The sequence below is a fragment of the Nicotiana tabacum genome, chromosome 23 (assembly GCF_000715075.1).
Source record: "Nicotiana tabacum cultivar K326 chromosome 23, ASM71507v2, whole genome shotgun sequence".
In the NCBI taxonomy this organism is placed as follows: Eukaryota; Viridiplantae; Streptophyta; class Magnoliopsida; order Solanales; family Solanaceae; genus Nicotiana; species Nicotiana tabacum.
In genome coordinates, this window is record NC_134102.1 from 138,903,126 (window position 1) to 138,916,341 (window position 13,216).

Here is a 13,216-nt window from a genome sequence, read left to right on the forward strand (position 1 = left end):
AATAGAGTTATTACAAAGAGACTTGTAATAGAGTTATTACAAGTGAGTGATGGATTAAGAGTTTAATTCCTAGGTTACAATAGGTTGTAATCTAAAAGTTGCTCGGTTAGTGAAGTTGAAATCCTACAAGTGTAAGTCGTGGTTTTTAATCCCGTGAGTTGGGAGTTTTCCACGTAAAACTCTGCTGTGTCATTTTTCTATCTCTTATTGTGCGTATTCAGTGGGAACTGATAGAGAATCAGGTTCTCTATACAGTTTGGTGGACCCTAAGATTCTATCAATAACAGTTTCATGAATCTTCCCTCTTTATGGTCTTCATCCATTCCGTACCTATTTCTTCTTTTCCAGCTGTCAGGTCTGGTATCTTTTCTGGCGGAACATCGGGGGTATTCCGCTCATGCCTTTTCAACTCTTTTAATTTACTTAACTGGATCTGCCACTTATCACCTTGCTGATGATCCATATATCATACCTTTTTTCCACCGATACACTCTCACTATTCGATCGTAATCTTATCCTTCTGAAAAATTGGCATTGAAAATTTGAAAGTAACAAAAAGGCAGGAAATATGGAGAGAGATCCCATCCAAATTTGATAATGGTGATCTCCAAGATTTCATTGTAGACAACTTGCTTTGATACATTCATGGGCTATATTTTTATTATAAAGATTACGGGTTCAAAAGTTTAAATCGATAAATGCAAAATATATTTCCCTGCTGAAGTTCACCCTAACCAATTCAAATGACTCTTCTTTCTTTATTTTCACTTCGAATTACTCATCACAAAGTACTCCAAGTTTCTGATAATCAAATTCAGTTAGGTGAGGTTTTACTTTCCAAGGGATTTAGGGGCATCTTTATTGTCTGCGTTAATGCATGTGATTTACCGTCCAACGACTTGTTTAATTTATTGAAAAACTTATTCTTTTTTCCCCTTAGGTATTTGTTTCTTGAGGAAGACTGACTTTTTGATATGTTAAATTAATTTTTTTCTCTCATAGCATTCCCCATAGTTTAAATAATTAAACTAGTATTACTAAAAAATAGTCATCTAGTGAAATACCTCCCTGTTATTCCAAGAACTTTGTCTTAAAATATTTAACTTCCTTGGACCAAACTTTCTGGCGAACTAACAAAGTCCCAGTCGACCCAATTACTTCCACCTTCCCAGTCAAATTAACTGTATCGGGTTTGGGTTGACTTTTGAGTTTTGACTAAACTAATCAAGGGATTTCCCAAGGCCAATTTGATTTTAGTTCCCTTAGCTTGCTTTTGTTTATTCCAGCTTTTCAAATGGGCGATTGTGTTACATTTTGGATTAAGATTTTGTTGAACCAAATAAATTGAGTCATAATTCAGCCGATCTATATTTGTTGGGTTAGGATGTAGTGACCCAACAAATATTAAGATAGTGTACGCAAAATATTTTATAAGCGGTATCACACTTTGAAAAAGTGAACTAATAAATAAATTATTATAACGATAATAAGTGGTGTCATTTTATGCTTATCCTCAATATTTTTATTTTTTATACATGTCTAGTAAAATAATTCGACAAAGCGGCCTCGCACGACAACGCATGCAACAAAGTGCATGCCCGTTAATATGGGCAGGTCAGTTTGAACTAAACAATGAGTCGACTCAATACGTCCAACTCAAAATTATTTCTCATTTATCTAAATATATGTTTTGTTGTAATCTGTTTAACTACGAAATCTAACTAGTAAAATCAACAACAATAACAATAACATATCCAGTGTGATCTTACAAGTGATGTCTGAAAAAGATAGGATGTACGCAAACCTTATTCTTATTTGTATGATATAGAAAAACTGTTTTGATAGACCTCCATCGTACCCGAAAAAAAAAAAGAAAAAAAAAAAGTAGAATGTGAAAAGGAGTACGCAACAATAATGTCAGGGGCTAGCTAGTTGCACTTAAACGTTGTCGAAAAATGGAAGGATTGCAAGTAAAAATGTTGTACTCCAATATAACCTTAACTAGATAAAAATGCAGAGTACTGAGTATGCGGTTTCACATCAGTCTTGAATTTCACTATTCATTTTTGCCCTTATGATTCCCATAACTGCAGAAATCTGACTTCCCATTATCTGTTCACCAAATTTGTTTGTGCATTTGTATGGACGATAGCTCCAAGTGCTGCCTGACTGTTTATCTATTCATCAGGACCACCACATGGTTATCTCCACACACACACATAAAATCATAGCATAGACGGAGCAATAATTTGAACATTATGAGTTCTGAATTTTAATACTGCCTCAATTGTTAGGTTTTAAATTTATTTTCTGTACATATTTAGTGATTTTCTAATGCAGGTATAATGTTTGGACTAAAGTTATTGGATTCTGCCGAATTGCCATGTTATATACTAGCTACACCCCTAAATCATATATTTCTCCTTCTATCTTTTCGATTTCTTAATTATTTCTTGCTTTTTTTTCCCTCCTTCTATCTTTTCTATTTACATGACCAAGTTGTAATAGAAAGAATTGGTGTTTGACTCACCAATCGTTCATCCTATCTTATTTTCGCGGAACCTACTACTTAAAATACATCTCTTGCGATTTTTATTTCTCAAATGTATCCTTCTTAAAACACATGATCAGAAACTAAGATATTCACAATTCTTTATCAATTTTTTGGAAATGATCCCGTTTCCATGCTCGTACGAGAGCATGAGAAGTGGATCACAAAGAGGTTGGCACGAAATGATTCGTCATGCTCAAAATAATATTGGCAGATTGTTCGTTCGAATATATTATGTACTCCCTCCGGTCAAAATAAAGTGTATAATTTACCATGTTACCTATATTAATTGATGCATATTTTATTGGATTTGAGAAAATGATTTGAAATGGTAATAAATACTATGGGTAAAACAGGAAAAAATTTATTGTCTTCTTTTGATATGCATAAAGTACCAAGTAAAAGTGAACATCTATTTTTAGTATACATGTCAAGTAAAAGTGACCGGAGGGAGTATAAGGTATGCCATCATAAATTAAAATATCTTTATTGTTATAAAGTATAAAGAACTCGAAGATTGTTTTTAGATAATCTTATTCAAGTGTGTCTTTCGAACTAAGATTACCCGATTTACAGAGTGTTAAATTCACTCTGAAAGTCACATGACTTAAATAAACATTTAATAAGTACATGTATCATCTACCTAGTTTATTGTATTCGAATAAGAATGTATAAGAATACTTTATGGACATCCATTATTTTAGTTCAATGTATTCATATTTAACATTTGATTACATTATTGTGCGAAAAAAATGTGGAAATTAAATATGCGAGGCTTTGGTTCGAGATAGAAGATACATCCTTTACCAATCAAAAAGAGAACATACAGTTGAGAAGAGGGAGAGAGCTAGAAAACAGTACCATATGTTAGCTTAATTACTTAAAAACAAGGATGAGTTTACATATATATAGTTTAGCTCCAAAATATGAAGCATTAATACTAAAACAATTAATATTTCTTTCCCCACCCAACCCCACAATTTTCTTTTCTCATTTTCTTAATTTTTTTTTTTTTTGGGGGGAGCGGGGGGCGGGGAGTTTTAGATTTCCATTAATTTTCCCCCAAGAATTAATCATTGACAAGAAACAGTCATCGGCCGGCATTATGCAAGCTCTTGATTTTTGTCCACAACCCTCACTTCTTTTGCAGATCTAAGAACGTCGGCCTGCAATCATGAAATGCAATTAATGTTAACAATAAAAAAGAAGTACTCAAAACTTATGTTGCTACGACTCTCTAAAAATGTTGTCGCATCCGTATCGGATAAAAAATATACTAATTCTTGAAAGATCCGACGACACGCACCCGACGATATTTATTTTTAAGTGTTGAAGAGTGCAAGTAACATAACTCAAAATATATAAATATATATATTTTAAGAAAGAAGAAGAAGAAGAAAGCTGTTATTAAACAAACCTGATCATCAGTGATTTCAACTGCAAAGCCATCAACAATAACCAAAGACAATCTCTTTTTATAGCTCCCTGGCTCAAAGGTATTTGCTAACAGCTCATCATGTTTCTTGCTTATGTACAGATCCAGCTCATAGCTTCCCTTCTTTTTTCTATCATTATATAAAACCAAGAATACAACTTCTAATATATTTTAAATTTAGAGGCGAATACAAGATTAAAACCTAATAGTTCAAGGTTTTGACTTCATGGAAAATACGAGTTATTAATTTTCAAGATTGAACACATTCCCAACACTTTATCTCCGCCTCTCTTTTTATCACAAAAATCATATTTTTAAAAGGAAAAGAAAAAAGAAGAAGAAGAAGAATACTGACCTTTTGGATAGAAGGCGTTCGTATTCAGGATCATAGTTCATGAAAACAAAGTAAAGCTCAGTCTCTCCTCTTGCCATTTTCTTCTGCCTTTAGTTTTTCTTTTTCTTCTTATATTTCCGATTAAAATGTGCACGAGGAAATGAAGCTCAACAGGGTGCTATTTATGCATAGAGAGTCAACAGACTTTTACAACTTAAATATATATAGTAATTGTTGCAAGTAATAAAAGGGTTAAGTGGATTTACAGAGAGAAAATAATTTGACTTAATTACCGAGAAGTACAGTACTTAATTAACCTCACAATTTTGGTATTTACTATTTACTTGTTTTAGAGTTTAGAGAGCCCGAAAATTTTTAATACCCAAAATACTAGAAAAAAGGATTCAAAATTTTAAGTCAGTCAGTGTGAAGTTGCTGCCCATAGGATGCATGAAATTCGAACGATGGGACAAGCTTGATATATTGTCTTCCCTTTTATCAGCAGCGATATAGTCGTTTTGTAATTATTTCGCCAATACGGACAGTATATTCGAATGCAATAGAAATTTTTCTAACGGTATTCAAATTTAAAAGAAGTGAAAAAAATTCCGACAAGGAGTGTTCAATATGTGTTATATACCTCTATGACGTAATATTTTACCTATGTATACAGTACAATTTTTCGACGACAGTTCCTTATGACCATGTGGCTTCGCTACTGAATAGAATAGTAACATTAATGGCTCGATATGATATTTTGATATTCTTGATTAACGGTCCTCCTTTTGTCACTATTTTTAAAAAACAAAATATGCAGTCCCTACTATTAGTCGTCTACGGAGATGTGGAATTCAGTATGGTATAATTAGCAATGACAGTACAAGCTTTGTATAAATGTATGATTTTTTTTAGAATAATTTTTAAATTTTATACATACATACATACAAATATATAAAGCACGGAATACGTACTCACCGACTTATACACATTTCACATTTGCCACTCTCAAATAGTGAAGTTTTTCACGAAAAAAAAATATTGAAGTTTTTGTATCTCTTAATCCTTCGCGTAAGCGCTAAAGATAATGTGAGATTAATGTGAATTATTGCAGAAGCATGCTTTAATTAAGGAGACACAATGAATCTAACCCGAAGCTTCTTGATTCCTTGGGTTCTGCTAAAAGAATCTTAAAATACTGCTAACCAAACGCTTTGGAAGACAAAGTCAACACATTATAAAAAAAAAAAATTAATTTAAAGTAAACTACTGGCTACTGGGATCAGTCAAAATGTACGATTAGGCTAAACAAATTACATGATTTAATCAAATAAATAATGATAGCTTGTTATTGTTAGTAATATAATATTCTAACTGCAGGCCTATTCACTTATATTTTCAGTTATTAAAAGGAAAAAAATGGTATAATGTGTAGTAGTTGGTCCAAGTGTCATAGATACCGTGACTAAATGAGATTGATTGAACTATATCTTAATCGCTACACTTGAGAGCTTGAAATGTGAACTGTATATTACTTGGAATATAGAGTTTAATTTAATGATGATGCAAATTCAGTTCTTAAAGAATAAGTAAATGTTACTATTAATGAATAACCACATCCGAACGAAGTCATTTTCGTGTAGAGGCGGAACTAGGATTTCAATCTTATGCATTCGGGATGCTAATCGTTTTAAGTTAGTGAGTTCTAAACTAATAATTCATACATATTTAATGAAATTTTAAAAATATGTACAGGGTTCGAATCAAAGCTACTGGATTCGTCCAAACCCGCTCCCGACACTCTAGCTCCACCCCTGTTTTTGTGAGTTATGCTCGGTAAAAGCTATTGCTAATTATTACAATATTCTTGCATGTGCCTAAGTAATTTGGTAAAATTTTTATGACAAAGTAGCTCTTGAAAATAAGAAAAATTAAAACAACCTCAGAAGTCAGAACAACACGAAAGCTAATATGGTATAAGATTTAAAATTTTATCCAATTTCTTTGAAGCGGTATTGCATTACAACATGTTCAAAACTCGCTGTCAATGTTCTAACATCAAAAATAAGTCCGAGATCTTTCACACAATTTTAATTTTTTAGACCCATTTGGCAGTAGATTTTGTCAAAATAAACTTTGATTTTATTTGGCAAACACATATTTAGCCATAGATTTTGCCTACATTATGGCCAAATCTCAAATCCCAATAGCTGGTTTTGGGCCAAAATATCACTATTATATTTTTTTTTAAATTGCACCAAACTTTTGTATTTTATAAAAGAGCCCACCATTTATTATTTTGTAATAATGTTGCTTCGTCTTCTCGGTCATCTGATAGTGTATCATGTAGTTCATTCTAAAAATGATAATTTTGTATCAAATTTATTTATGTTCGGGACTATGGTTTGTGATACTATAATGAATGTTATTGATAATGGTACTGTTGGGTATTTGTGATAGTTTTTAGAACTTGTAGGTATAAGTCATATTTTATGTTTTTCCAAACCAAACTTCACCCAAAACAGATGTCCAAACATATTTTCATCTTCAAACCAAACTTCACCCAAATCAGATTTTTTAGAATAAATTTGAGAATTTATGGCCAAACGCTAGCTTAATCTTTTTTTTTTTTTAATTGTACGAAGAGGACCCTCGTGGAAACGGTCACTAATAATTGCGTTAGAGTAAGTTTTATAAATTATATTTTCTTGAGATGCGGTCTTTCCTTGGACAATATGTGAATGCAAGAGGCGGAGTCAGGATATCAATTTTATGGATTCTAGATCTTAGAACGACGACTTCAATTGATAATAACTGGATTCTAATTTTAATATTTGTACATATTTAACTAATTTTTTGACATAAATATATTATTTGAGCAAAACTTTTTGTATTCGGCTTCACTCCTGATAAATACTTAATATTTTGTGCACAGAAATATTTTTAGAAGGACCTGTCTGGCATGAGAGTGAAGGGTAGTAATAAAAGCACACGTGTAAGATCTGACATGATTCAGTGACATTATAGAAGTAAAGTGGTCCTCTTGACTCTGTTTAGTGATAGAAAATTAGGAAGGAACCAACGAATCAAAGTGCAGAACCACACGTGAGGCTACTCCATATTTCATCAGTGTCTGTCCCTATTAGGAGTCCGTTTGGATATAAGAATTTTTTTATTTTTTTAAAAAAATAAATTTTATTTTTTTTCGAAATTAGTGTTTGACCATAAAATTTTTAATTTCACTTGAAAATAAATTTTGGAATTTTTTAAAATTTTAAAAAATTTCAAAAAGCCGTTTTTTAAAATTTTCACTCACAAAACTTCAAAAATAACCCAAAATTATATTTATGTCCAAACACAACTCTAATTTTCAGATAATATTTTCACTTAAATTTTTTTTTTTTTTTTTGTAATTTTATAATTTTTATGTCCAAACGCCCACTAAGATCCCTTTATTATGGGGGAAAATAAGACCCTCTTTACCGCAACTTCTTTCGCACACTCAAATAGATCACAATAAGAAATTAGAGCTATTGAATAACATTCTTGTATATGTGGTATAACGATTACTCTCATGGGCGAAAACCATTTAAAATTATGTTCAATCTATTAAGATAGGCATAATACATAAATATGCCCTCAAACTTGGCCTCAGCTGGCAACTATGCCCTCCAGCTTTGGGTGCACAAGTAGGCGCCTCAACTTGTATAAAGTTGAACACGTAAACACAGATGCTTATGTGGCACTGATATGGCACCTACATTTTAGAGGTGTCTAGGTGATCATTTTGTAAGTTGGAGTGTTCAACTGACAAAATAGAGACAAATTGAGGTACCTACTTGTGCACACCCAAAGTTGGAGGGCATACTTGCCAGCAGAGGCCAAGTTTGAGAGCATGTTTATGTATTATGTCATTGAGATATGCGTAAACTGAATCGAACGGGGCATCATTAACAATAACAACAACATACCCAGTGTAATTTCATAAATGAGGCCTAGAGATGATAGTGTGTATGCAGTCTTATCTTGTGCGGGTAAATATGTTGTTTTCACTAGACTCTCAGTTCAAAGCAAACATGCATAATCACAACAAAATAGAGAGAAAAATACAATAGTGAAAAAGTCAAAGTAGTTATTAAATGATTATCGGTTACGAAGCTCCTTGATGCATTAGGCACATAAAAAGCTCATATTAAGCCCGCCAAACTTTTAGTAAAATGCTTAATTATATAAAAATCACACGTCAAAGATACAAATTCGAATCGATACTTTTTTAGTCAAAGACCATTATGTTTATGCCAAGTATCTAATAATATAGTCTGGAAAAGATCAAACATATCAACAAATATGGTTAAAGACCGGTAGTAAAACATCATTTCAGTAACCCAAAAGTTTCAAACATGTTTCAAGACGTACATTATTTTTCATCATGTATGTTTTTCTTATCCATATACTATGTGGACCAATCATATATTTTACGCTGGGGCGGTCCATAATATAATATGTGGGTTAATGTGAATATGGTAGTTTTTGCTTATATTCAGTATAAATATATTCACTAAATATCTATAAATAATTGAATGTGAATCCCATTATTATTGTATATTAACTTGAGACTTCAGATCAATAAAAACATAAAGTTCAAATATTGGATCGTCCTTTAATTTTACGCGCACATTTAAAAGAAACCAAACTAATTTCTTACCCTCAAAACATCTCCGAGGTATATCACTATTTCTTTCATTGTAGGCCTAGCCTCTTGATCGCTATTTGTGCAGCTCAAAGCTATATTCAATACATTGAAAGCTTGTTTTCTTTCTTTGCCTTGCACTATAAATTCAAACTCCCCATTTTCCACCTCTTCTTTCTTCATCCCTTGCCTTCCTAATATGTCCAACAAAATAATACCAAAATTATACACATCACTTTTCTGGCTTAGCAATTCATGAGAATATGCATATTCATAAGGGAGTGGCTTCTTTTGCCAGGTATCGGAAAACTCTGTCCTCTCTGCTAATTGCGCGAAGCCATAGTCGGAAAGACAAGCAGTGAAATCAATGTTGATCATGATATTTGATGCCTTGACATTGCCATGAACATTTAAGTATATGTCCTTGTGATCCTTAATTTGATTTTTTGGTTGATTTTGAGAGTGGATAAATGCAAGGCCATTAACAATACATAGAATTATTTTTAAACGTTGTTTCCATTCTAGTGCAGTTTGTCCTAGATCCCTTGCCCCTGCAACCAAGAATTCTATAAGGATAAGAAATTGGAGTAAAAGAATTTCATTTATATGCATTGATAATGTAACTTTTTTTACGCGATTAAAATTTAACTTGTTGTAACTGATTATCTGTTTCACCTTCTAGCTAGTCTTGTAGTCAAAGGAGCACTTAGCCTTTTATTTGGCGTTGTATCAAACATGACAGATTTAACTTATTTTAATATCAAGGAAGCTCTTATTTTATTCATTTGATACTACCAATAACCATTTCTAGGAGGATTTGGATTAGTGGCGAAGCTAGCATTGACGGTATGAGTTCGGTCAAACCCAGTCATTTTTATCCAAACTCTATATTTATTTTAAAAAATCTATTTAATATGTACAAATTATTAATTTAGATATCAGTAACTTTAGCATAATATGCTATTTTAAAAACCTTCTCCCTATTTAATTAAAAATTATCTTGTGGTGCTTGTAGAAATAGTAAAATAAAATAGTATTTAAGTTATATACATTGATAATGTAAAATTAATCTGCGATTAGATTATTTTCAATGATCTGATTGTGTGTGTGTGTGTATATATATGGTTGATTATATGAAAAAGAAAGCTCACCTGAAAGTAAATCAGCAAGACTACCCATGGGATAATAATCACAAACAACAAACTTGATCCTTTTTGAGTATAAATAAGCTGTGATTGGAACAAGTTGCTTGCACTGTCTACTAACCCTAGCAAATTTCTCAATTCTTTTCCCAAATTCACTATTTTTCACAACCACTTTCCTAAACCTTTTTAGAGCACATATTTTCCCTTTTAAAAGCACAACTTTCTCAGTCATACCAAAATGACTCTCTCCCATAACCCCAGCTGAAGCCCTTAACACTTCTTTTAGTGTCAACCTTGGCTCGCAAGAATGAGCGACTGCTTTACCTGTTGAGACATAATATATTATTAAATGAATAAAAACATGTAATTTCTGATAGTTTAAACTTTTATATGAGATGGTTATGCAATTCAACACTACCATGGTTATGATTAGGATCACTATTTTCGTCGAAAAATATGAGGGGTACATCTTGTTTGAATCCGATGATGAATTCTTCGTGCTCATGTATAGACATTGATCTGCAGCTGTTTTCTTCATGATCGTTGAAGTTCCTTCTAACTTGGTGTTTAGTGACAAAAGCTCTTGATAACATCTTTTTAACTTAGTTAAATGGGTGTTTAAGGAAACTTTCAGAAAGAGGTTCCTTGGAGAGAATTTATTGTGTTTGGTGTGTTGTATCATTGGTTATAGCATCTTAGAATACATCGAATCCCTGGTGGGTAAAAAAAAAAAAATTATATGGTATTAGGATTAATTTATGGGATTTTAATTAAGGAGATAGTGAGTTGGAGTCCTTGTTTTTCACACAAATTTTTTATTTGTTTGGAATATACCTTGATTTATCCTTGCTTACGTAGGAGTTATTAAATTCATGATAGTATATTTGCTAGATCAAAAGAAGTTTGTCCCTGAATTATATTGTCCTGTGTCCCCTGATAACGACCTGCTAATTATTTTGTGATAAAAATACTCGCATTAGTTGTTTACATCAAATCAACGGATACAAGATATTTGTCTATATGTATATATCACTTCACCATGACTAAATGATACGTATGCTTACTTTAATTTTATGTAAACATCGAATACAAATAAGTATTTTGTTTCCTTTTTGACTTACCTCGATCCTTTTCTAATGCCACAAAAAGAAAATTAAAAAAAGATAGTAACGATCAAATAATTCTTAGGACTGAATATTTGAGTTCTATAAGGCGGACAATGAAAAGGACATGAATACGTCACCTACTTCATAAAGAAAATACAAAAATATACTACTTCAATTTCAAGACAACATTGATCCCTTTTTTGTTCTTGTTTTGTATTAAACTGCGTCATTAAAACTTTATGGTATAGAAATTTCATCTCTCTCGATAATATCGGTCCAGTGAGCTTTACTTGAATCTCTCAAACGTTCATAAATTAGTGCAGGAATTTTATACGAAGGTTTTCTTTTGTTTTTAATTCAACCTACCTAGGCCAATGACAAATAGCAAGATTTAAGAATTGACAAACGCATATATAAGGGAACTTTCAAATGACCAGAATCTCCTCCTTTAAATTATGAAATGAACTTATATTTAATAAACCTCAATCTGTATTAGTTTTATATGGTAACATTGTTATTTGTGTTTTCAAACTCTATAAAAATAAATATCAATTAAATTGGAGTACACGAAATATTATGCTCAAACATTATTTGAGGCTGTGCTCACTCTTTTCTTGTGATAAAATAATGTCTGGGTCCACTTGCACGCGCCTTGACTATTCTATCGAATACGTGCTACGCACCCACCTACACAAGTGTCATATCAATTTGTCCACCAAAACTTAGACAGATAAAAATAGATCAGCGAATTGAAATTTGTACCCTATTCCCAAATAATTTTTACCCACTTCATTGCTCGTTAGATCATAACGTGAGTTAGAGATCCGTTCAAAGCTTTGGGAGTTCAACTCCAACAACGTGGGACAATGATATTGAAAATACAGCCAAATGGTTACTATTTCCCTCTACGCACAAATAATGTGGGATTCAAATGTCACTATCAGTTTCCCCTCTTCTTACCTCTTCTTTCTCCATATTTACTGCCCACCTTTCCAAATGAGGAAATAATAATACATTCACATTGATGGTCAACCGAGTTTCCCGTTGCTTTATCCTATATATAACCATGTCTTCCCTTTTCTCCTTTAGACAGAAATAAACTTAGTTATTTTAAACCAATTCACATAATGGACAAACTCTCAATTGCCATTTTCTTCCTCTTTTTCACCCTCTCATTTGCTCGCACACCCTTGACTCAACAAGAAAATGGTATCAAACTTCCCCATACTCTTCCCGAACGCGACGCCACCCCCACAAACCAGCTTGACAAAGAGACTCACCATGTTCAAGAGAATCAAGACCTTCCTGGACTTAAGGCCAAAAAGATTAAGGCATTACCTTTGACGTTTGTTCGGCTTCGTCCGATCAACCGCCATTTTCGGGCTAGATCATCTAGGCTCCCTAACAGACTATGCCACCACCATTTCCGCCATGCACATAACCTGAAGCCAAAAACACACCTTGATGATCATGATCAGATCCCTTGTGGTAAAGATATGATACTTTCTTCTGGTGAGAACAGTGATTTTGATGACCATGTAATGTTCGATGGAGGCATGCATCAGGTTCCGGAGGAATGGATAAGTTTCCTCCACGACAACAACGAAGATGATGATGATGAACAGAAGATGTCAAAGTTCATAATCAAGCGGGAAAATCACAATAAGTTTGCTAAACTGAAACTAAAGAATCAGTTCTATGACCCCTTTGATGATGAGGAGGGGGATGAAGATGAGGAGGACAAGATTTCGGCAACACAGTATGATGATCATAACAACATTGCTAGGAAGAAACTGAAGAAGCATTTGCACCATCACCATGAGGAAGAGGAGCAAGGAGCTGAAGAAGAGAATGAGGCTCATAAGGAGGAAAAGAAGACAGGTGGTTTCGTGAGGCAAATTCGCAAGTTCTTGGATCATTACTTTGAATGAAGCACCTTTGCTAATGATCTATGTTTT

General features: G+C 32.9%; 2 protein-coding genes across 2 annotated transcripts; both read right to left on the reverse strand.

Annotated features, from left to right (window-relative positions):
* Positions 1-3,401: 3,401 nt before the first annotated feature.
* LOC107810023 (subtilisin-like protease SBT2.5) lies at positions 3,402-4,503 on the reverse strand. The gene is made up of 3 exons (XM_016634742.2): positions 4,342-4,503; positions 3,969-4,116; positions 3,402-3,717 (listed from the first exon to the last, which is right to left on the reverse strand). The coding sequence occupies exons 1-3, from the start codon at positions 4,416-4,418 to the stop codon at positions 3,655-3,657; spliced, it is 288 nt and encodes a 95-aa protein (XP_016490228.1). The 5' UTR covers positions 4,419-4,503; the 3' UTR covers positions 3,402-3,654.
* Positions 4,504-8,921: 4,418 nt separating this feature from the next.
* LOC107810022 (putative inactive receptor kinase At5g58300) lies at positions 8,922-10,826 on the reverse strand. Its single transcript, XM_075246688.1, has 3 exons — positions 10,571-10,826; positions 10,159-10,476; positions 8,922-9,558 (listed from the first exon to the last, which is right to left on the reverse strand). The coding sequence occupies exons 1-3, from the start codon at positions 10,743-10,745 to the stop codon at positions 9,011-9,013; spliced, it is 1,041 nt and encodes a 346-aa protein (XP_075102789.1). The 5' UTR covers positions 10,746-10,826; the 3' UTR covers positions 8,922-9,010.
* Between the last annotated feature and the right edge of the window lie 2,390 nt (positions 10,827-13,216).